Source organism: Apus apus, chromosome 3, assembly GCF_020740795.1.
Source record: "Apus apus isolate bApuApu2 chromosome 3, bApuApu2.pri.cur, whole genome shotgun sequence".
Taxonomy (NCBI): domain Eukaryota; kingdom Metazoa; phylum Chordata; class Aves; order Apodiformes; family Apodidae; genus Apus; species Apus apus.
The window spans coordinates 48,895,037-48,916,491 of record NC_067284.1 but is presented as its reverse complement, the minus strand read 5'-3'; the positions used below and the strand labels follow the sequence as shown (position 1 = coordinate 48,916,491).

The window sequence follows — 21,455 nt, the reverse complement described above, 5'->3', positions numbered from 1 at the left end:
GAAGTTGTCCTTCCTGGAACCTTTAGCAAGGCACACTCAAGACAGGCACTTTCTTGCTAGGACAGACTTGCACTCTGTACTTCAGACCAGCAGGACACAGGCTGGCTCGGCCCTAAAATAGTTGTGCTTGAGTTAACACTGAAAGCCCTTCTGAGTGCACAGCATTTTCAGATTGTGGCTGGCAATTTTTTCCTCTCATTAGAGGAAGCAAGTGCAAGCCTGAACAGATAGATCAATCTTCTAACATTAGCAAGTGCAGTCTTGGCTAAGATATCCTTACACTAATGTGGGTCACATATATCAGGTATCATTGAGTATGGCTGTTTTCTACATAACCATGGTACCATTTTCATTTGCAAAAAGCTGCTATAGCAAACTGCTGGATGTAGTCCAAATGAATGAGAAAGTAGTGTCTAAAAATATGAAGTCCCCTAAAAGATGAACCTTGTGAAGGTCTAGAAACTGTCCATGTCCAGAAGTGTGGGTGACACACTTTTTCTTGAGCACGGGCTTGGCATACAACACTTAAATGGAGAAATTCCACATTTCCCTTTGGCATTGAGTCAGCAAGGAGCCTGAAATGTAACTACTCAATTTTCTTAAACTTCTTATACTAAGAACATCACAAAAGTCCCAATTATTGAAAGTAATTTCTTCCTACTTCATTATGCAGACATAGAGTCCCATACCCAAACAACAGTCATGAAAATAAACACAAAGACTGATACTAAAAATGCCGATGGAACTACATTACACCAGATCAGCAATGAAATCTACAATCAAAGACAGCAAGAGAATAACTGCCCCAAAAACCCAGAATGAGTTTGTCTGTATTGCCAAAATCCAGAACTTAAGACACCATATTCACTTATGCCTATTTCTGTAACAAGAATAATGGTTTTCTAATTATAAAAGGCAAGAGAAAATTTGCTGTGATTTTTCTAATGTAAAGTATATTTCTGATGGTGTTGTATGTATTTGGGACATCACTGCCAGCAGTACCAAGCAAAAAACTGACTATAAATCATAGAATCATACGATAAAGTGGTTAACACAGATGTAAGTGAGGAGGAATAGGGCATTTATTTTTTCAGTTATGCATTTTCATTCTGGTAATTCTGCAGTCTCTCCACTGCCCACCTTCAATGCAGCACCCTTTCACATCATTACTGCCTTTTTTTTCCAAGCTGTCTGTCAATATGTCACGCACGAGGGAGCTAGATAAAATCATTACCTGAAAAAGGTGAGCTTTGGATGCATATATGGGTCAAAATAACATTCACTGAGACTCAGGGAGACATATAAAGGGTTGCTAAAGGGAAAATTCACTCACTGGAGCTTCAGTACATTTAAAACACATATGCCTCTCTTGGTGGTCCCACTACTGTTCCCTATTTTTTTTCCTACAATTTAAGTAGGAACAGCCTGAGCTAGTTGGTGCTGCAACTTTTTTCAGTTTGAATGTGTTGCTCAGAGGGCTCTTAATGATCATACCTTTGCATGTTTCTTCTTTAAGGCATTCAGCTCTTTCTGCTGTTTCTTTAAATGCTTTATATAAGCCTGCAAAAAAAGAATCTGGATCAATTTTTCTGTGGTCATATTGACTGTAACCAGATAAAATCCTGGCTACCTGAATAATCAGGAACACATATTGAAAAGCTTGTGTCCGTACTTACCTTCATTTGTTTTAAATCTTCTATCTTCACTTGAGGAATAAGGTCTATACCTAGAAAGGTATTGATACAGTTTAGCTAAACTTTCATACATCCTAGTATATACTCATACTTTTAAATCTGAGTTTTACCACAGAAACCTACATGTAAGTTAGCAATTAATTAATGCTTTTCACCACATTAAAAATAATTGCAGGTTAATGAGAAAATTATTCATCAGGATACAGCTAAGATATATAGTTTGCTTTTCAAATGCACTGCTCAATCAACCGCCTTGTGACAAAAGAAACTGCAGGTTAATGAGCATATTTTCATCTCTTACAATCCTGAAGTGTCAAAACTTGAAAAAAGCTCCTTTTCTGCAAACACAGCACACCATTTAAGTACATTAAAACTGAATCAGGCAAACTTTTGAATTTTGGTTCGTAGCTGGAGATTGCTCTGGCACCAAAGGCTTCATGGGAGAGGCTTCTTGGGTAAGGTTCTATGTGACTACAGCAAGGGTTAACTGAGATTAGATATACTACTCCTCCCAGTTTAAAACACTAAAATCACAGGAGTGAAAATTTACCTGCAGTCTGTATGTTAATGAAGGTAAAATGTGAATTTTGCTTAATATCACGTTATAAGAAAAGAAGCTACAGTATGCACCAAGACTAAAGAAGAATTAAAAATGGAGGAGAAACAGAAAACCGTAAAAAGTGAAAAATCTAATGAAAATTCAATACAAGCAAATCTATCACAGAAGGCTAAGAGTACTATCTGGATTAATGAAAACATTTTTGATCACGTTAACTGCAATGCAAACAAAAGCCAATGTCATTTCATGTTTATGATTTGATATGTTTTGTGACACCATTTTTTTCAACTGCTTAATACCTCCTACATGTAGTCATTAATTGAAATGTCAATACAATGCCATGACAGTTGTAATGTGTATATTTTTTCTGAGTTTTTACACAAAAATATTTGCCTGTTCATAAATACGCTGCACATATAGTTAGTTAACTGCTGTGAATAGTGTCTGTGGACTGTAAGATTCCCCCTGCCTTGAAAAGGACTTTCTGCCTCTTAAGGTGAATTTAACTGGAAAATATTCAGAGGCTATAAAAAAAAATAAAGGGGGGGGGGAGGGAATGTAGGCAATCTCCTTAGGGAACATACATTTTCTATTTTCATAAGATTCTGCTCAGTTAAATTATATGGTATTAACATTTGTTTAATAAATGAGACTGGAACAGATTTAGGCTGAAGTTTTCCAATACACAAATCACTTGGGTATTACTGAGAGATCAAAACCCCCAACATTTTTGTGCATTTGAAAACCTTCCCCAGACACCCTAGCTTGCTGGATACATAATTTTTAATAGTAAGGTGAGTTGTATATTGTAACAATGGCAGAATTATTCAGATCTTAGATCACAGAGATAAGTAACACAAAATAGGCATCGTTACATGGGATATAAAAATCAACAGCCCTATTTTAAAATGCAAGAATATGGATAAAAATGGTTGCAGAAGAAGAATGCAGAAGATTTGCAGAAGAGTATATAACTACTGAAATTTCAGTTTAAGATCAGGGTTGCATCAGGCATGCTGTGTTCTAAATAAACTTCCTCAGGAATTTATTTTAAAAGTCAGACTCATTTACTTTGTTCACCAACCTGACTCCATGGCAACTAGGAATTAGTTGCCCATCCCAGCAAATTTCATGCTTAAATAATGCACAGTAAAACTAATACTTGTATCTTGGTGATGATACATGAAATATGAAAGCACCTCATAAAATAAAGCATCTCACTGCGTAAAATAATATGGGCTTTACACCAGGTAAGAACTTTCATAGACTCACAGAAAGGTTAGGATTGGTAGGGATCTTAGAGATCATGCAGATCCAACCCTCCTGCACCAGCAGGGACATGTCCCACTATATCAGCTTGCTTAGAGCCCTATGTTACCTGGCCTTGAAAGAGTTCAGGTGCCAGAGACAACCTGTTCTATTGCCAAAAGTGACTCCAAATGGCATCTTGTTTCTCAGGAGATCCCTTCACATGTGTGTATTCAGCTATGTCTGCTTAAGTTTAAGAACAAGAGCAGTCAGTGCTCCTTTTCACTCCTATCAAACTATCCCTTTGGGCCAAGATGGATGAAAAGAGAGCAAACCAGATTTTAATTCTGGCGGCCCATTAACAGAAATATTTATTGTATTTAATTCAGCAGTACAAATTTGTTTTCTCACTTAATCTTCATTAGGTGTTAATGATATGTGAGAAACAAATAATACCACTTGACTCCATAAGATAGTTTTGCAGAGTGACCGGTGAATAATGAGGTAAAAACACTTAATAACTTACAAACACATTTGATATGGGTATTTTTTACAATAAACATATCATTAACATAATCACTATTCTGAGTAAAATCACACATTGAAAACGTTTCTAATTGTTGGGAAATCTCTACAAAATCCAATGAATCCTAAATACCTTTAATTACTTAAATCTGCAGTGCCGTGAAGGGATTTGTGGAGAGAGGAAAAAAAAGCAGAAGAGTTCTTGTGGAGTATACCAGAATACAGGAATTTCTGCTGGCCTTCCCCCAGCATTAGTAAACTACTCCTAAAGTAATGCAGGTTACTACTACTGGCAGTAGGTATACAGCTATGAAAGGTCACATAGCAAAACAAAGCTGTGTTGGCTTTATACAGCTGTTTTCGTAATACACAACATTTATTTTCAGTTAAAGACCACTTTCAATGGCAAAAGAAGTTACGTACTGAAAAGGTAAAGAATTAATAGAACTACAAAACTAAAACTGAGTAACGAGTACTTCTCTGTAACTTTCTGAATCACTTCAGAACTGTGGAGTGTCTGTCTACCTTTCTTGGCGTCGGTCCCAGATCCAAAACCTGCAGTGGTACTTGGTCGAAGTTCAGAGCTACTCTGGGGTGTTACGTTGGCTTTGGCATTATTGGCTTTTCCTTTTTTATCATTCTTTGACATGTCATTTGGTACATCAGCTATATCACTCTGAAAGAAACATTCATATTGTGGTAACAGTTACTTTATCCGTAGTGTAAAAGTCAGGGTATGGGAAATTTCTGAACTTGCTTACTTTAAACATAGTTAAGAAAGCTACAATATACTTTCAAACAACACTATACTCAGTGAAGTATTTGTAACCTATTTTAAATGGCTACCTACTAAAACATGGCTTCTTCCTCATTGCCCAAAATGTCTGCTTCTAAAGGAGTGTTGGTATCATCTGTGAAAAGTCAGTTAGTGAGTGGTGTTTCAGCACGTTAACTAACATAAGCCAATGTATTTCAGAGTAGGACAAAGAGGCCTATATTTGAGAAATTTTAAGTAAACAAGTATCAACTGGAGCAAGACCAGTTTACTTTAAAAAAAGAACATAAAATTAACATCAAGCGGCTGTGTTTGCCAGTTAAGTTCTACTTACAGTTTCAATACCCATAGCTCTCATTTGGTCTGCTCTTTTTTCTGTAATAGACAAAAATTTCTTTGGATCTGATAAAGCATCCACAATATCTATAAGAAAAAACATAATCAACTTGTTATGAACTTCAGAGGCATTTGGAAATGATTCTTGTACAAGAGCTTTATTCTACCCTTGTTATGAGCCACGGCTTGCAACCATAGTCCAACCATCCATAGTGAACTGGCAATACTGAATGTGCCCATCACCACAGGGCTCCTACACATTAGGAACATGAATCAGTTTATAATGCACCAAGGGAGTCATTCTAATCTAGGTACCTTATTTAGGGAAAAACTGACTCCGTCAGATTGAAGTTACCTTAACTTACTTCCAGTTGGTGACACCAGAATTGAAACCAGAATGGGATCTCTTGAGCCACAAAGAACTAACAACTTTGTCTCTTGGTTATTTAGGGGGTGCAGGAAACTGAATTAAATGCTGTTGTATTTCCTAGATAAAGAGGACTTTCAGATGGGTGATCAAAGTGATGGGGAAAATCTGTTCCTAACTAGCCTTTGTGATGCTCCATGTCTGCAACATGGCAGGCTGTGAAACAGCTTTTCTATGAACCATAATGACCAATATTTGAATCTTGCACATGACATAGTAATACTAGTGGCACTGGATACTGTATAGACTATTGAATCTGTTTTCCATATGCAGTGATAAATGTGCAAGCACAGGTTTACAGAAAAAGACACGAGTCTTTACCTCTATATTGAAGAATTCCTTTCCATGCTTAACTTCAACAGTCAAAGAATTCACAAATGGCACAGGTGGCCCTCCACAGCACGAAACTATTTTACAAATTAAACTGATTCAGTGTCTACAATAATAATGCATTCAGAGAGAGGAGCAGTGATAGGTTCTGATGATCCCTCCGAAACTGTAACTTCCGTATTACGGGTAAAACGGTCAATGGTTGCAGTGATTAAGTCTTTCTTGTCAGAGCAGGAACTTAAGAAAGGAAGTTTGAACACTGGGGTCTGACTGACTTCTAATTCACTCCAAAATATTGTCATGTAATTTACTGAGTTTTTTTGTCAAGACTGTTAGGAAGGCCACAGACAGGCCTTCACTTACAAGGAAGATGTTTCTTTACAGAATACCGCAAAGCCTTATTTTTGGCTGCTTATGAGTAGCAGATAAATGCTTTTGTACCCTTATATTCTAGATGGCCTTACTGGCATAAAAGGTCATTACTTCTACAATGACAGTCCTGACACTCATGGTTTTCATTGTCATTTGAATTTTGCCCACATTTCATGTAATCTCTTCAGCCATTTTCCAAGTCAGGTTACAATGATGCAAGACAGAGAATCAGGTCTGTAAAAATATCCATCCCATCAAAGTCTTGGAAAGAAACTTGCAATCCTCCTTGTGCAAACTAGAGGCTGGACTATATAATCTCCTTTCCAACTTAAGATGTTCTATGAAATGTTCCTCCAAAGTCATTGAGGGCACTTCTCACACAAAAAGCACAGACTGGGCTCCCATTTAAAAAAAGCTGTATTAAATACATAGCATTACCCTTGTCAGCTCTCTTTATCCACACAAATAGGTTGTCTCTGTCGTGACTCAATGACATATTCTGAAACTTACTTCATATACACAAAAACATGTAGAATTTATTTTCAGCCCTAATTATGGCCTTGTATCTCAGCACTGACTCCTTTCTCTTTCCCTAAATTAGTAATCATAGAATCACAGAATGGTTTGGGTTGGAAGGGACGTTAAAGCTCATCTAGTTCCAACCCCTCTCACATGGGCAGGGACACTTCCCACTAGACCAGGTTGCTACAAGCCCTATCCAGACTGGTCTTGAACACTTCCATGGAAAGGACATCCACAGTTTCTCTGGAAAACCTGTTCCAGTGTTTCATCACCCTGACAGCAAAGAATTTCTTCCTAATACTAATTCAAGACCCTTAGTGCAGCGAGGAGGGTGCACAGCAGCATGTCTTTTTGTCCTTGGCATGCTCTCATCAATGACAATCCAGGACTACCCTGCTAATGTGATGTGTCATTTGAAAATGGAACCTGATTATCATGAGCTTCAAGCTAAAAATGACTAACATATTTGGGAGAGTGAGACCTTTGTAAACTGCATTACTAATCATGCAGGCACATCACCAAAGGCTCAACAATTCTACAAGGGGGATGTGACTCATCACTGCTTCTCACATTGTTATTTGTGCTCTGCTTTCGTTTTTCTTTCTCCCCAGTGAGGTAAGGTGGGAGTGAAGAATAGCATTTAGTAGAAGAACTGCAATTAAATATAAAATGAGGAAAATCACTGGACAAGTACATTACTTAGGACTCTAACCACTAACCTAAGTAGCTACGCTTGCTTACGTAAGACTTCTGTAATAGAAGCTACTCTTTGGAGAATGTGATTTCATTGGCATTAACTTCTGCCAGTATTGTGTTGCATTTGGGGCAACATGGCTGATGCAAATTAACTATAAGAAATTACTAAGTTATATGAAAAATAAAATCATGCATATTTTCAGGCCTACAATGCATCACCCATTCTGGTTATTATTCAGTGCAAGTTTTTAAATCTTACTCATACAGGTTACAATTGAGCTATACCTATACACAGCTACTGAACTGAGCTATACCTTCCCACAGGTTTGCTAAAACAACCACGGAGATCCTAATGATAGCTCATAAAACTGTGAGAGGTTCACTGAAGATGGTAAGTAATTTAAAAACACATGCCAAGAGAATACTAATGATTCCACCTGAGTGTCAAAAGTTATTCCCCAGTTGTTCATCATTCTGTTGTTCTACATCGAAGACATAGGAGACACATCAAAACTATCTGGAAGGGAGAGAACTAATAATTGAGCTTATTTATTTCAGGTTAATATGGAGTCTGTTTTTCCCAACACTGGCAGTAAACTATGACAATCAGTTCTCTCATTGTAGTAGCATTTTCTGTAATGATACTGTTACTTAGGGGTAGTAATGTTTTTCTAGGTCCTCACCTCTACTAGATAAACCATCTCTACCAATGCTGACAATGCAGTAGATCAAACAGTACTGAACTGCACACAGTTTGCAAATTCTAAACTGGTGTTCAAATTCTCTTTGAAAAACAAGTCTTTCAGTTCTGAATTTATATACTGCAGTTTAAAAAAGAAAATAAAAAATATTTTCTGTCTATGTGGCCAGTGCATTCAGCAGCTTGACCTAAGTTTAAATTCTACTGTTAGAAAAAGTGGACTATCATTCAGAAAAACATCAATCCCAAATCAGAAGTATGCCTCTAGTTTAAAAAAAATATATTAACTGAGTCACTTACAGTGAAAAACTTAAGTGCAATAAAGAATTAAAGCACATGCTGAAATGTGTCCCTTAGATTCATGGTTCAATTAATGCCTCGAGAATCTCAAGCTTAAGCATAAGTTTACATTTGCCTAGAGACAAAGTTAAATACTGCAGATGAAACATGATGCATGGTAGTGCTGTGATGAAACTCCATCTGACTTGCCAGCAATCAGGATTTCAAATCTGAACAACACCGATGTTTCTGCAAATGCTTAACTTTTCCATGGTATATTGTTGCTGAAGTCTAGGCCTGTTTGTTGTTTTTTTTTTTTTTAAGTATGGATAAATACCATCAAACTGAGTCTTGAAGATATATTATCTAAGATTTAAGAAAGTTTTCTTTCTCCAGTTTGTACTATGGAAATTACAGTCAGAGAAGTTGTAGGAATTCTGTGCCTAGGCATCAGGTTTGAAATTACTTTTTGCAAAGACCAAACATTTTTATCAATGCTTCACCAATCAACTATAAGTTGAATTTCATTTTGCTGCAGAGTCAGGGCACTAACACTTAACTCAATTTCTATTTTAGAGTTTTAAATGGTTTATGTATTGTCTAATGTATGAGTGAATTTCTTCTGCAGTGAAGAAAACATTTCCCAAGGGTACACCCTCAGGGTGAACCTACACATCACACTGGTTTAAGTGGTGTAATGATTATTCTCAGCTGTTTCTTCCTATCCACATGTGGCAATTTGCCACCACTCAGAATAAATGACCATTGCCCTGCCAACCCAATCATGGACATGGCTCACATTACAACAACTTCCCTGAAAACCCCAAAATAATAAAAACACACCAAACCTAAGTAAAATTGGGAGAGAAAAATGCAGAAAGGTTCTGAATGCTAACTTCTTTCACATTTTTAACAATATGCCAATATTCTTAACAATACAAAAGTAATTTTGACTGAAAACACACGTAAATTCTGCAGCAAGTGTTTACGCCTATAGGCCAAACAATATAGCTAAAATAAAACCTTAGAAATACTTATGTCACAAAAAAAAAAATTCAAAATCACAGAATCACAGAATAGTTTGGGTTGGAAGGGATCTTAAAGATCATCTGGTTCCAACCCTCCTGCTAAATAGGGTTGCTAAAAGCCCCATCCAACCTGGCCTTGAATACTTCCAGGGATGAGGCATCCACAACCTCCCTAGACAACCCCTGCCAGTTCCACACCAACACTAAAGACCTACAGCAAACTGAGAACCAGGTTTAGCTCACCTCCAAAACCATCAGGCACGTATGTTTTAAGCACAATGTTGCAGAAAACCGTTGGAAGAGAGAGTGGTTTATTGCCCTCATTCCGAAGGGAAATGTGTCTGTAACCTGCTTGCAGACCATCCAGAGGCAGGATCCTTTGACCAATCAACTTATTATTGTCATCATACACTGCTATTCGCAGGACAGCAAGATCAGGAAGAATAACCTAGGAAGTCATAAAATGAAGAAAATTAATTACTCAAATACAATAGCACCCTCTCCTCCTCCCGGGTTAGAACCATTCACTCACAGAAACCGGCTATCATCACCATAAAATAACATTCCCTACAAACTGGACACTTTAAGATTAATCTTTCCTAGAAAAGCTTTTTTCACCCTAAATCCTAAATTCACCCTTCAAATCCTGAAGCTTAGACTTACACTAACTAAATATTTTGCAGATTTCTTTTTCATTGCTGAAATGTGACATGGGTAAGGCAGGTAAGTACTGCCTGGGAAGTGACAGATACAGTCACACTTGAAAGGTAGGCAGTGCTGAATCAGGAGGAACTATGACAGAAAGATGGATTTTGGGATGCATCCAGAAGGGCAATGAGGAACAGAAAGAGCAGAGGGTACATGGTACACATGGTGGGCAGGGATGCTGCCAGCTAGCTGCAGCTGTCAGCCCCCATCTGGACTTACCAAAACAATAAGCAAAAAACCACCCTGTCTTCCCTGAACAAAGGTGCTGCCCATGTGCACAGCACAGGGAGGAAGAGACAGCCTAACCGAGAGGTGCACCCTTTCTGCCAGCTTGGGAAAGCCTTCCCATTACTTCTCTACTTCCCTCTACTCATTGATGCTTAAAGGACAAAAGGAAAGAACTCAGTAAAACTGCTTCTACTTTCTCACTTAGACTTTCCTCCCACATTTCCACTGTTGGGGGGCACAAAATAAAGTAAGATTTTAGCTTCTGAAACCACCAAAGCCGTTCACTGATATGCTGCTCTACTTGATTATAACTTAACAGTCCCAGCACAGGTTACCACCAGCACTCATCCCATCCTCCCCCTCACACAACAGAGTGACAACACAGAACTTGGGTTAGAATGGCTGAAGCTTCATTTTAATTAAAATAAAAACAAGAAAACATGACAGAAGAACAATCAAACACACTACCTGAGAGCAATGTGTAGGGATAAACATCAGATTGAAGAGAACACTGTAACCCAAATAGCACAGGTAAGATCTCTCCTCTACAGGCCACAAATCAGCACATCTTTAATTACCTGATGTGCTCAGATCCAGATTTGCTAGGGAGCAGGAACAGGGACCAATAAGTTTATAATTCCCTCTCCATTAATTTGTTCTATGGTATCCTGGTAGGCACTTTCACCCTCTTGACATTCTAGCACTATGCAACACACACCCTGATTTCCTCCAACTAGAGGAATTGCTCCTGCAGCGTTTATGTCATTCATCTGCTTGGTCATCAATGCATGTCTTGATTACAATGCTAAGCCTGATATGATAAGGACCTTGGTTGACTTACAGTATGAGATATTAAAGAGAATGTACAACTGTGTAATAATTCATTGGAGCACTGGCCTCAACCACTGTACCCATGCCATGATACACAGGTACCACCTTTTAGACCGAAGCTGTGTGCACCCTGTCGTTTATGGGACTTCTGATTTAAGAAATCAGAATGCAGCAGATACTGGCCATATGGCCAGCAAGCCATGGGCAGCATGATAGCCTGTCATTGCACCCAAGCATCTTCCTTGTGCTTCCTCATATACAGAGAAAAGCCCTTGAAGTCATATTCATTCCAGAATATATACGAATCCAGAAAAAACTCCTGCATTAACCGTATTTCTATTAAAAACTGGTTATACTATTAAAAAACAGATTATGTGTGTAGTATGTCCCAGTGTGAAGCGTTATATCACCACTTGGCAAAGTCAGTCACTTTGGAATAAAAGAGCAACAATTTTGCACGACAACAAAACAGGTGTAAGCAAAACAGATGTCATCAAAGACAGCACTGCTAACACATGTAGTCTGGATGAAATTCCAGTCAACAGAAAAAAAAAAAGAAAAAAAAAGTGTGTATCATATCTATAAAGACTGAGAGATAAAAACTGAACACAGATGATTGCTCTCTCTCTTTAAATCCCCCATACCAAGAAAAAAAGTTTTTCTTTGTTATTAAAAGAAAAAAATAAAGAAAAAGGTACATGATGCACATGGACTACTGAAGGAGGGAGCTGGCAACACGTCTGAGGAACACAGCACCCTTCCAACTTTTCCATGTAATAACATTGACCTTAGCTTTGGATGCAGCATCTCACCTGCCCTCTGGGCTGAAGGAACAGTGCAAGATAGCAGCCACTGCCAGGGCAGGGAAGAAATCTCCAAGGAATGATGGTGTCCACCAGCGGGGGCTCATTCTGAGCAGACTGCATACCTTGAACACTGGCATGGCCACGGAGGAGGTGGCTACCTCCCAGTGGGAGGAGGAAGCAAAGGGGAAGGAAAAGCCAAACAGAAACAAACAAACAAAAAAAATCATGTGATAGCTACAGAGGTTATCAGTTACAAAAATAAAACAAAGCAAAATAAAAAGAAACTAAACCAAAACACTAACAACCTCTCGAAAGCTTATTTCAGCTTCAGATTGTTTACCGTAGTAAACAGGAATCCTACAAACCCTTTTTCATGGGAGCAGTATTTATTCATGTGAGCAGTCAGACTGAAGCAGGCAGGATCAAGTGAGCAAGGATGCTCATATGCAAAAGAGGAGGCAACCACAAACTGTGCTTTCCAAATATCCTACCTTTCGAAATACAAATGATTCTTCATTGTAAACAGGGTTCAGACCATTGTTCATCACCATGCGTGTCCGAAACTCTTTACGTATCGTGTCCGTGGGTAAACCATACATATCCACTTCTACATACGTACCAATTTTTTTGTCTGATAAGAACTGACCAGATATTACCTGCAACACAGCAACACAGCAGTGAGGAAAAGCAATACAAATACACAGCTTTTTATAAATACTGCACATATCAGTATTTTTCTATTGACAGCAGCCTGAAAAATGCTTTATACAGAACAGATATATTTATTATCTCTTGAAAATGGTATATTTAGTTCTAAATTTGCATTGCTCATTTGTATTGCTTTGGAAATGCTTTTGCAATAAGACCTTAAATATATCCTTAATTTGAAATGACTGTGCTCATTGTGCTATGGTATTAACAGTTGTAAGTCAGTCAGCTCAATTAGCTGAGGTCTCAGTGATGTGTTCACTATGTTACTGAAGGACACTGAACAAAGCAACCTGATGGGGCACTGCTATTCTGCAACTTCAAACTTTCTGTTCAGAAGCACTGCCATCTGTCGTATGTCTTGACTACAAAGAGGTGAAAGGAAAACTATTGCTCTGCTTTCACTTAGGTAAAGGTTTCAAACTAATCATACACCAGTCTAACTCCATATTATGTGTCTGGATGGCAGGATGATTAAAAAGCAAACAAACAAAAACCCCTCACAACTCCTCTAGATGGTTATGTTATGTATAGGAAGATTTATTGCAATTTTACTCCAAGATTAATCTAGCCACAGCAGGTGATTACTTCAGGGAAAATTTTTATTCAACAAAGATGATCTACTATTTAAAAATACAGCTAATATTTTCACTACTGTGATCAACAAAGGAAGCAAAAAACCTGAAACATGTCTTCAGAGAGCTAAGCTCATTTCACGCCTGTTTCACCATCTCACATTCTTCCAGGGAATACTCCAGATAACAAATCTGAGAAGTAATGTGTCTGAGGGTACCCCTGTGCCATCACTGGCTTCAGTCCACTCAACTCCTTATTAACAGAATTTATATGCAATTTTATACTGGTTTTAGTCACACAAGAAGTGCAAGTGCGAAATACATGATCTTGTGATGCTTAGAACTTATGTTCTTACCACCAGATCCCTCTTTATTCTTGGAGGGATTGTGCTGTCATTGAGATTAAAGAAAAACAACATTACTAAAAAGTTCTTGTTCTTCTGGGGGTGTAAATGAAACTCAATTAAATGTCTAGAACAAACAATGAACCCTTGGTTGGAGAGGGTTTGAAATTTCCATGCTGCACATAGAAAATGGTAACTGAAAGTTTAAGTCTTATTAAGCTGCATGTTGGGTATTTGAGCAAGGAGAGTAGTGTTAAGTCATAAAGCAGGTTTCACAATTGTCAGCCCTCCTTCCAAAACATGGTACCTACCGATGCCTTAGAACTGCAACAGAAGTTTTATGGACTTTGTCACTCATAGGTAATTCCAAAGTAAGACCTTCAACACAGAAACTATTTTTCTCTACTTATTTTGAAAAGATCTTGTCATGTGTGCCTATATTCCTCCTTGCTTTGTGGTGACAAGTGATGTTTGCATAACTTCATACTGTCCACAGAAATTATTTGTGTGGGCTGATGTAATTCAAAAAGAGCATGAGGGGTTTTAAAATTCAGTGATAATGTATAATAACAAACCATTTCTAATTCTATTAATTATGTTTTTTTAATTAATTACATTATTCTGTGTTCCACTCAGCTCAAGTAAACATAGATGTCTTAGACAGCAGTAAGAAAAACAAAAAACAGAGAAACAATTTGAGGATACCTACGAAATCCCAACACGTTTTCTGTAGATATCCTAGTTCTGTTGATGTTTAAATGCAATTTTGGATGTGATAAAATGACAGAAGATTGTCTATTGCTGTTTTACCTGTACAGAACATGTCGCAGCAATTACACCATCTACAGGAGTTTCAGAGAAAGGGTCAAATGTTCGATCTGGTCTTCGCATGAAATCTGGTTTAAGTAGATACCTTATTTCAAAAAAAAACAGAAGAAGAAAATTATTTTGTGTGGAAAATAAAACTTTGTGAAATACAAATAAAATGGATGTTTCTAGCTTTAAACAATGAACTCTCCTTCAGCACTGTAAAATACAGACTCCCATTCTACCTGCAGGTGTGAGGAAGTAAAAGGAAATATTACGCTTGTCTAGAACACAGATAAATGTTAATCTTAATTTTGAATTACCAGCTACTGAGAGATGAAATAAAATCTGGATTTCAAGAATAAAATAAAAATTATATAATCAAGGACATTTCAAAATACTTAAAAACCTTAAAAATTCATTAAGTTATCATATAATAAAAACTAGTTGCTCTCATTTGTTCTAATTCTTTAACACTTTGGAGAAATACACAGGACATATTAAATTTTATTTTTTTAAATGAAGCAGTTCCATAGAGTCAAGACTCATACAACAAATTTCAGCTGGAAGCTAATTTTTCCATCTTGGTAATAAAACTTTGGGGGAAATGGCTGATAATGTCAATACTGACAGCTTGTTAATTATAGTAGCATGAAAGGCACTACCATAATAACACTTACAATACATCCCTGAGGACTATACACGCAATCAACATATCAATGAAGCCAATACGTGCTCTGATGAATCAAAATTCAAAGATTCTGCCATCAAAATGAAATAGCAGTTGATCACAGAAATACTGTGCTATACATGACAGGGGGTCTCTTCCATTAGTGGAAAGAAATTTGTAAGTGGAGTCATCTTGTTAATTCTGCAGCCCTGACACATAACAGATGCTAGAAGATGATTTTTTATCCTCCCTTAGTCTCTATAGTGAATCACTAGCACATAATGTTATAAAGACCTACAGAAAATTCAGAAATAATTAAAAAATGCTGGAAAAATTCCAGTGGAAATAATGTCAATCTTTTGTCCCATTTTTTTTCATAACAGGACTTCTGCTTAGGAAAGTAATATTCCCTATTTTTCTTACATTATAAATGTGTGTGATTTCATAATACTTTTTTAATTTAACGTAGGTATGGGCAGAAGGGAACTATCAGAAACATCCTTCGCCTCTGTTTCAGGCCTGCTGAAATAAAAATGCCGGAAGTGGAGAGAGACTCAATCTTGTTTCACCAGCATAAAAACTTTAAATCAGAGAAAAATGAGTACAGACAGAAGGAAATGTATTTTTTAATTTTCATTGTCCTGCATGTTTTCTGTGACTGAGACAGCACCACATTTGTAATTCATATGAAAATATTCCACTGTGTTACTGCAATACCAGAAGACTGACATAAGAATAATGTAATTTAGCTGACAATTATGCCTGTCCTTCAGAGCATTTGGCAAGAGTGACTATGTGCTCTTTTACTAGGCTCCTGGGTCAAACAACAAAGGAATCATACTCTGCCATAAAACCAGCTTTGGTTTTCTTCTGTTTTTGTTATTCTGACTGAAGGGACCAGAGACTGCACCTTTGTCAAACCCAACGTCTCTATCCAGACAGTTCAAAACGGAAATTAAGGCATGGAGTGGCAAAGTGCAATGTTGCCTTTTCTGCAGATGAGAAATTTCTCCAAGCTTCATCTACTCAGATTCTGAATAAGATTTGCATTAGTAAAAGAGTTGTTTCTTCCCAGGATGAGTTTGCAGATTTTAATGTGTTTCTGGACTGTCATTTCCTATAATTCATCAAACTTCTCCTTTCTCTTGATGTTAATGATCAGCGTATCCTAATAAGGTATAAACTCAGCATTTGAGAAAAAATTATCAACATCACTTGAGGATCTTTTTTCATGCAAAAGTCATTAGCAAAAACTTAAATACTTCAGTGTTCTCTGTGAAATCTGCTCTGCAACTAAAGTACACAGATTAAAAAAATGTTTCCTATGTATTAAGACTCAACCTGTCCAGGTAAATGTGGCAATTCTGTGAACTATGCAATGAATCTCCATTCTGAGGCATATTTTCAAAGAAAGATAGAGAACAGAGACTGAAGATGTATTTAAATAACTGTGTATGGTGTTCATGATCTTCATAATTTGCACACAAAGCGTCTTCTATCTTATCTTTAAAAACTGGGCATAATTAAAACAGATACTCATCACAATACCTCCTTGCAGGGAATAATTCTCCCTGAATTATACTAATCTCTACTCTTCACCTAGTACCCTATTTTTCTTTTGTAACACATAATTAATAGCAACAAAATTTTATTAAAACCATAGTAAAGGATTCTGATACACACTGACAACAGTTTAAATCCCATCACTCACCCGCACGATCCGTTATATTCAAATTTTCCTTGATTCAACTGCATTGCTAAATCTGCCAGGAGAGAAAAGAATTACTACTGCCCTTCCTTCTGAATAATACAGATCATGAACAATTCTTTTTATTAAAAACAAAAGACTGTTTGTCCACAATAACTAGTTTAAATGAAAATTTAATGCATATAAAATGCACACAGCTAAGAAACAAACTAAAGCAATAGGAAAACTTCAAATTTCTTCACAGCAGTAACAACTCTTGTCAACCAAGTTGAAGTCTTTGCTGTGCTTAGAAAACAGTCTCTCTTTGAATTAAAATGCAAACTTTAGGCAGAGAAGCATCAAACTGTGGACATGTTAAGCACCTGGAATGGGATTTGGTATATGTATCTGCCTGAAGACATTACTAGATGAATTAAAAAAAACCAAACAAACCACAAAACAACAAAAAATCCTACTCTATTAGTTATACTCACACCTTTACTGAACAGGAACAATACGTCTCTTCTGAGTTTAGTCTATGGAGAGGCATTTAGATTCCCTGGCATCATTCTCTCAGCTGGGATCTCAGACCCCATTCTCTGATGCTGAACACAACTCTTTTGACTGGTCTAGAAATGCATTTGGCAAGTAGTCACTACTTTTTACCATCTTAATTCGTATGCTCCTTCATCTATACTCTGGAGACATGCACCCAACTGTGCAAAAGCTGTGTGCTGTGAAAAAATAATCTCCCTGTAATTAATACTTTTTATTAGTAAAACATTGTAATTTATGTGAGAAGTTACAATACTCTATTATTTTTCCATGAAAGGCCACTGAATTTTCCTTCTATGTAGGACTTTTGTATTGCTCCTTTTCTTACGCTTCCGTAATTCCACCCCACCATTTTATTTAGCCATATGTCTATTTCCTCCAAAAATGCCAGAAGCAAATCCATGGCATCTGTTTGAGAGTTACTGCCCAGGCCATTCTTTAGGATTGAGGTTCACTGGTCGTTGTTGTCTACCTGGGGTCTGATAGTTCAGTGAGACCATCTGGCAGCCAGCGTTCCAGAAAATTTGAGGCATGTAATTACTGGAATCCACTCGGCCTCCCTTTGGGTATATCCGACTCATTTGTCGTTTATTATAACTGTATAATTCATCAAGGAAAATGAAATAAAAATATCATAGAAATGTATGGTCATATCCTGGTATCTTCAAATTTGTCATACATTAATCTTACTATTCCTCATTCTATGAGCTACTTTCCATTTTCCTTTAAAGACAAGAAACACTGTAAATCTAGAAAGGTACACTTGTTTATATGTAGCACTAGTAGAGAAGTGGTATAAGGAGGTGAAAGGATACTTCACAAACTCAATGGCATGGGTCTTCAAATACCCTAGTCCGACTGATTCATTGAAAGAGGACATATTATGATGAATATTGCGTTCTAGAAAGAAAAGACAAGACATTTAAAAACACCTCTGTAACGATCAATTACAATTCAAAATCATGCCCTTTATGTAGTATCAGGATACAGCAAATTCTGGTCTGTTTTCCCACTCTTTGTAACTCATAGAACCAAAATAATCTGAAGAGAAATTTCATAATAATACTGACTTCCCATTTTCTTTTACTTATTGGGAAGTCAACAAAACTCTTTTTGATTACAACAAAATTGTTATTCAGGGCCTGTGCTGTGTGGCTAGTTAAGGCAAAACAACACGATAGTCTAGTGTGTAAAACAAAAAGCATCAGTTAACTGCTGACCACTGTGAGAATCATGCCCACCTTACTTGACTGAAAGATGAACTAAAAAAGGCTGTTTAGTTGGAAAGGCCTATAGAATACTCTCAACCTCAACAACTTCCTATTCTCCCAGTAATTTAGTGACTCCGTGTGGATGACCAATGGAATAACATGCTAACTTTACATTTGAGAGATCTACAGACAAAGATCTAAAAATATACTGATGAACATAATTAAATTGTGTCTTACTCTGTTTCTAAACTCAGGAATTGTAGAGATTTAAAAAGTACCTAGAATAAGCAGACAAATACTTTTATTTCATTCAACCTTTTATGTTACCTTCTGCTACATCGAAACCTTGAAATTTTACAGGTTGAGCATAGTTGACCATTGTTGATAAATATGGATGTATATTGGTTGTGGCACCTACATATTTGTAAGATGCCATCCATGCTTGTTCATCTTCCACAGTTACTAAACCCTGAAAACACATTAAAAAGAATAATCACTACTCGTGTGTGAACAAACACTATCGTTGGAATTTTCAAATGTGATACAAAATTATAACCAAATCTGCAGAAAGTTAAAGAAAGTGCAAATTAATACAATAAAAGTGGGAATTTAATGTGACAAATTCAGATTTTTTTTCTTACTGATATATGCATCAAACACTGCCAACGTTACAGATGCATGCAAGAGGACTGATGATAGAAAGCTCCTAACCAGCAGGCAAATATTGTATGATGTTAGTAAGATAACTTTGGCATAAAAGAGAAATATTACAACAGACTGAACAATGGTGGGAGATAATGATATTTGTCAAATGAATTCCTAAGAATTCTGATTTAATATACATTTTCTCATGGCAAGGATGGTGGGGTTGTACTTGGTGTACTCCGTATACTTGGTACTGAGTAGAACTTTCTCAACATCAAAACACAAATAGGTTCAATTACTAATCCTAATAAAAGCAGACCAAAATATAGCGATTCCAACCTTCATTGGACAAGCAGATGTCACAAAACCAACAAGACAGACAGAACTCATATCCTATGTCACTTAACATTATAAAATTCTGAATCCAACAGTCACATAAAGGTGCACTACATTTATAACAGAACTTCAGAAGTTTTCTACCATTATCTGCTAGAAAACCACAATAGGAAGCGCTTCACATGTGGCTCTACTTGTCCAACTTTCTCCTTCCCCTAAACTAGTTTGAAACACATTGTTTTCCCTGAAAGAAAGGAAAGAATAAGGTAGACCGCTGTCTATCTAAGAAAACTCCCCAAGGCTTCCCATTCATGGCATTTTTCCCCAAAACATTTTTGTTTGTTCTCCTACCAGTGAACTAGTTACCAAAAAAAAAAATAATCTAACTTACTGTAGAGGCTGACAGTGAAGTTCTGCAGGGAAGTACTAAGTATATTCAAAAATTCTTACAGTACAGCTTTTTATTTTCAGAATGCAACCCATGTTTCTCAGAAAGTTTTCCTCCAATTCTGTATCAGAATATAATGAATAACAGGAAGGGCTGCAAAGTCCTTTCTCGAGCACTAAGTCTCAGCATGTCTATCAGTACCAGATCATGGAAGGAGAATGCAGTTTACAGTGCCTACATTACTGCAACTCATTTATTTAGGAGATGGGAGAGTAGAAATACAAAATTATTTGCCAGTATCATAGGCATGTACCTGTACCTGCTATTTAGTGCAGACACATTTCAAAAAATGAACTCCATGTGAAATGAAACAATCTAGGCCGTGATTTAAGACAATTACAGCCACAAGGAGCATCCTTTTTTGACTGCATAGAATAGCTGAGTTATCAGAATGAGTCCAAGTGCACATCTTTTTATGAGCATTTTAGACTGAATTAAACTTGCAGTAGCCCATGAAATCAAAATGATACCATATTTTAATGCTGATCACAAGGGCTCAACCCAACTGCTTTTGAGGAATACACATGTTGAGGCTTCACAGCTCTGTTCCCTAAATATGCCAAGTGGTACATCCCTTTATTAGTAGAAAACAGGCATCTTTTTGTCACTGCGTCAGTATTTGTTAATAGAGCTTAGATCAAATTAAGGTCAAATTTCTTCTAAGGAACTAGTCCTAACTGAGGAAGAACTGACCACCCATCTTCTATAAATCATGCTCCTTCTATGTGCCTTTTGCTGATTGCTCAGAATTGTTAGTTATATTTTACTATCTTGCTCCACAAACAGCTAAGTAATGAAACACAGTGAAAAGGTAGTCAAAGGGGATTCTGCACACCTTAGTGCCAAGGCAATAGTTCCTTGCAGATGACAGCTGTATGACTACATTGCTGACACTAGCTCTAAGATAATGTTCTAAGACAATCTAGTGGTCATTGATTTTATGTTATTTACTTGCAGATGCATAATTTTTCAAGAAAATGGGCTATATTCTTTGCAGTGTTCATAACTTTAAAACTATGAAAAATAGTAAAGACTAAGGATGGAACGTTTCTTAAAGCCTACGGGAATAAAGAAATGGTTACAACAGCACATGACCCTTTCAGGGGCTTGAGAGCACACTGGAGAAAAGTTGATCTCTCTAGGGTAGTTACTTCTCCCTACCCCTCAAGAAAAGATGAAGAACCCACTTAGAAATCAATACAGGTTGAAACAAAGTGTGGTTAGGAAAAGGAGCAGCTTTAATGAGAGATGAGAAGGAAGGAGAAGAGCAGAAGGAGGTGGGAAGAGTCTTACAGAAGGGATTCCTGGGAGAAGATAAATGTAGAAGTCCCAAGGGAAAGCAAAAGGAGGTAAAAGAGAGAGGGGAAAAAAGTGCGGTCAGGGTAAGGGAAGAGGAAAAAGAAGA

The 21,455-nt window shown here is 37.0% G+C and overlaps 2 protein-coding genes across 6 annotated transcripts in view; both read right to left on the bottom strand.

Moving 5' to 3' along the window:
• Positions 1 to 21,455, bottom strand: part of PLCB4 (phospholipase C beta 4) — a 184,804-nt gene that overhangs the window by 30,264 nt on the left and 133,085 nt on the right. For all 5 annotated transcript variants that reach the window (XM_051615381.1, XM_051615380.1, XM_051615383.1 and 2 more), the window contains 11 exons: positions 18,949 to 19,090; positions 18,226 to 18,310; positions 17,883 to 18,007; positions 16,880 to 16,931; positions 14,502 to 14,604; positions 12,556 to 12,720; positions 9,735 to 9,939; positions 5,136 to 5,224; positions 4,552 to 4,702; positions 1,677 to 1,726; positions 1,495 to 1,560 (listed from right to left, as the gene is read on the bottom strand). In XM_051615381.1, coding sequence (XP_051471341.1) covers positions 1,495 to 1,560; positions 1,677 to 1,726; positions 4,552 to 4,702; positions 5,136 to 5,224; positions 9,735 to 9,939; positions 12,556 to 12,720; positions 14,502 to 14,604; positions 16,880 to 16,931; positions 17,883 to 18,007; positions 18,226 to 18,310; positions 18,949 to 19,090 — 1,233 coding nt within the window. The remainder of the gene's footprint in view (positions 1 to 1,494; positions 1,561 to 1,676; positions 1,727 to 4,551; positions 4,703 to 5,135; positions 5,225 to 9,734; positions 9,940 to 12,555; positions 12,721 to 14,501; positions 14,605 to 16,879; positions 16,932 to 17,882; positions 18,008 to 18,225; positions 18,311 to 18,948; positions 19,091 to 21,455) is intronic.
• LOC127382866 (1-phosphatidylinositol 4,5-bisphosphate phosphodiesterase beta-4-like) overlaps positions 1 to 21,455 on the bottom strand; it is a 290,239-nt gene that overhangs the window by 135,714 nt on the left and 133,070 nt on the right.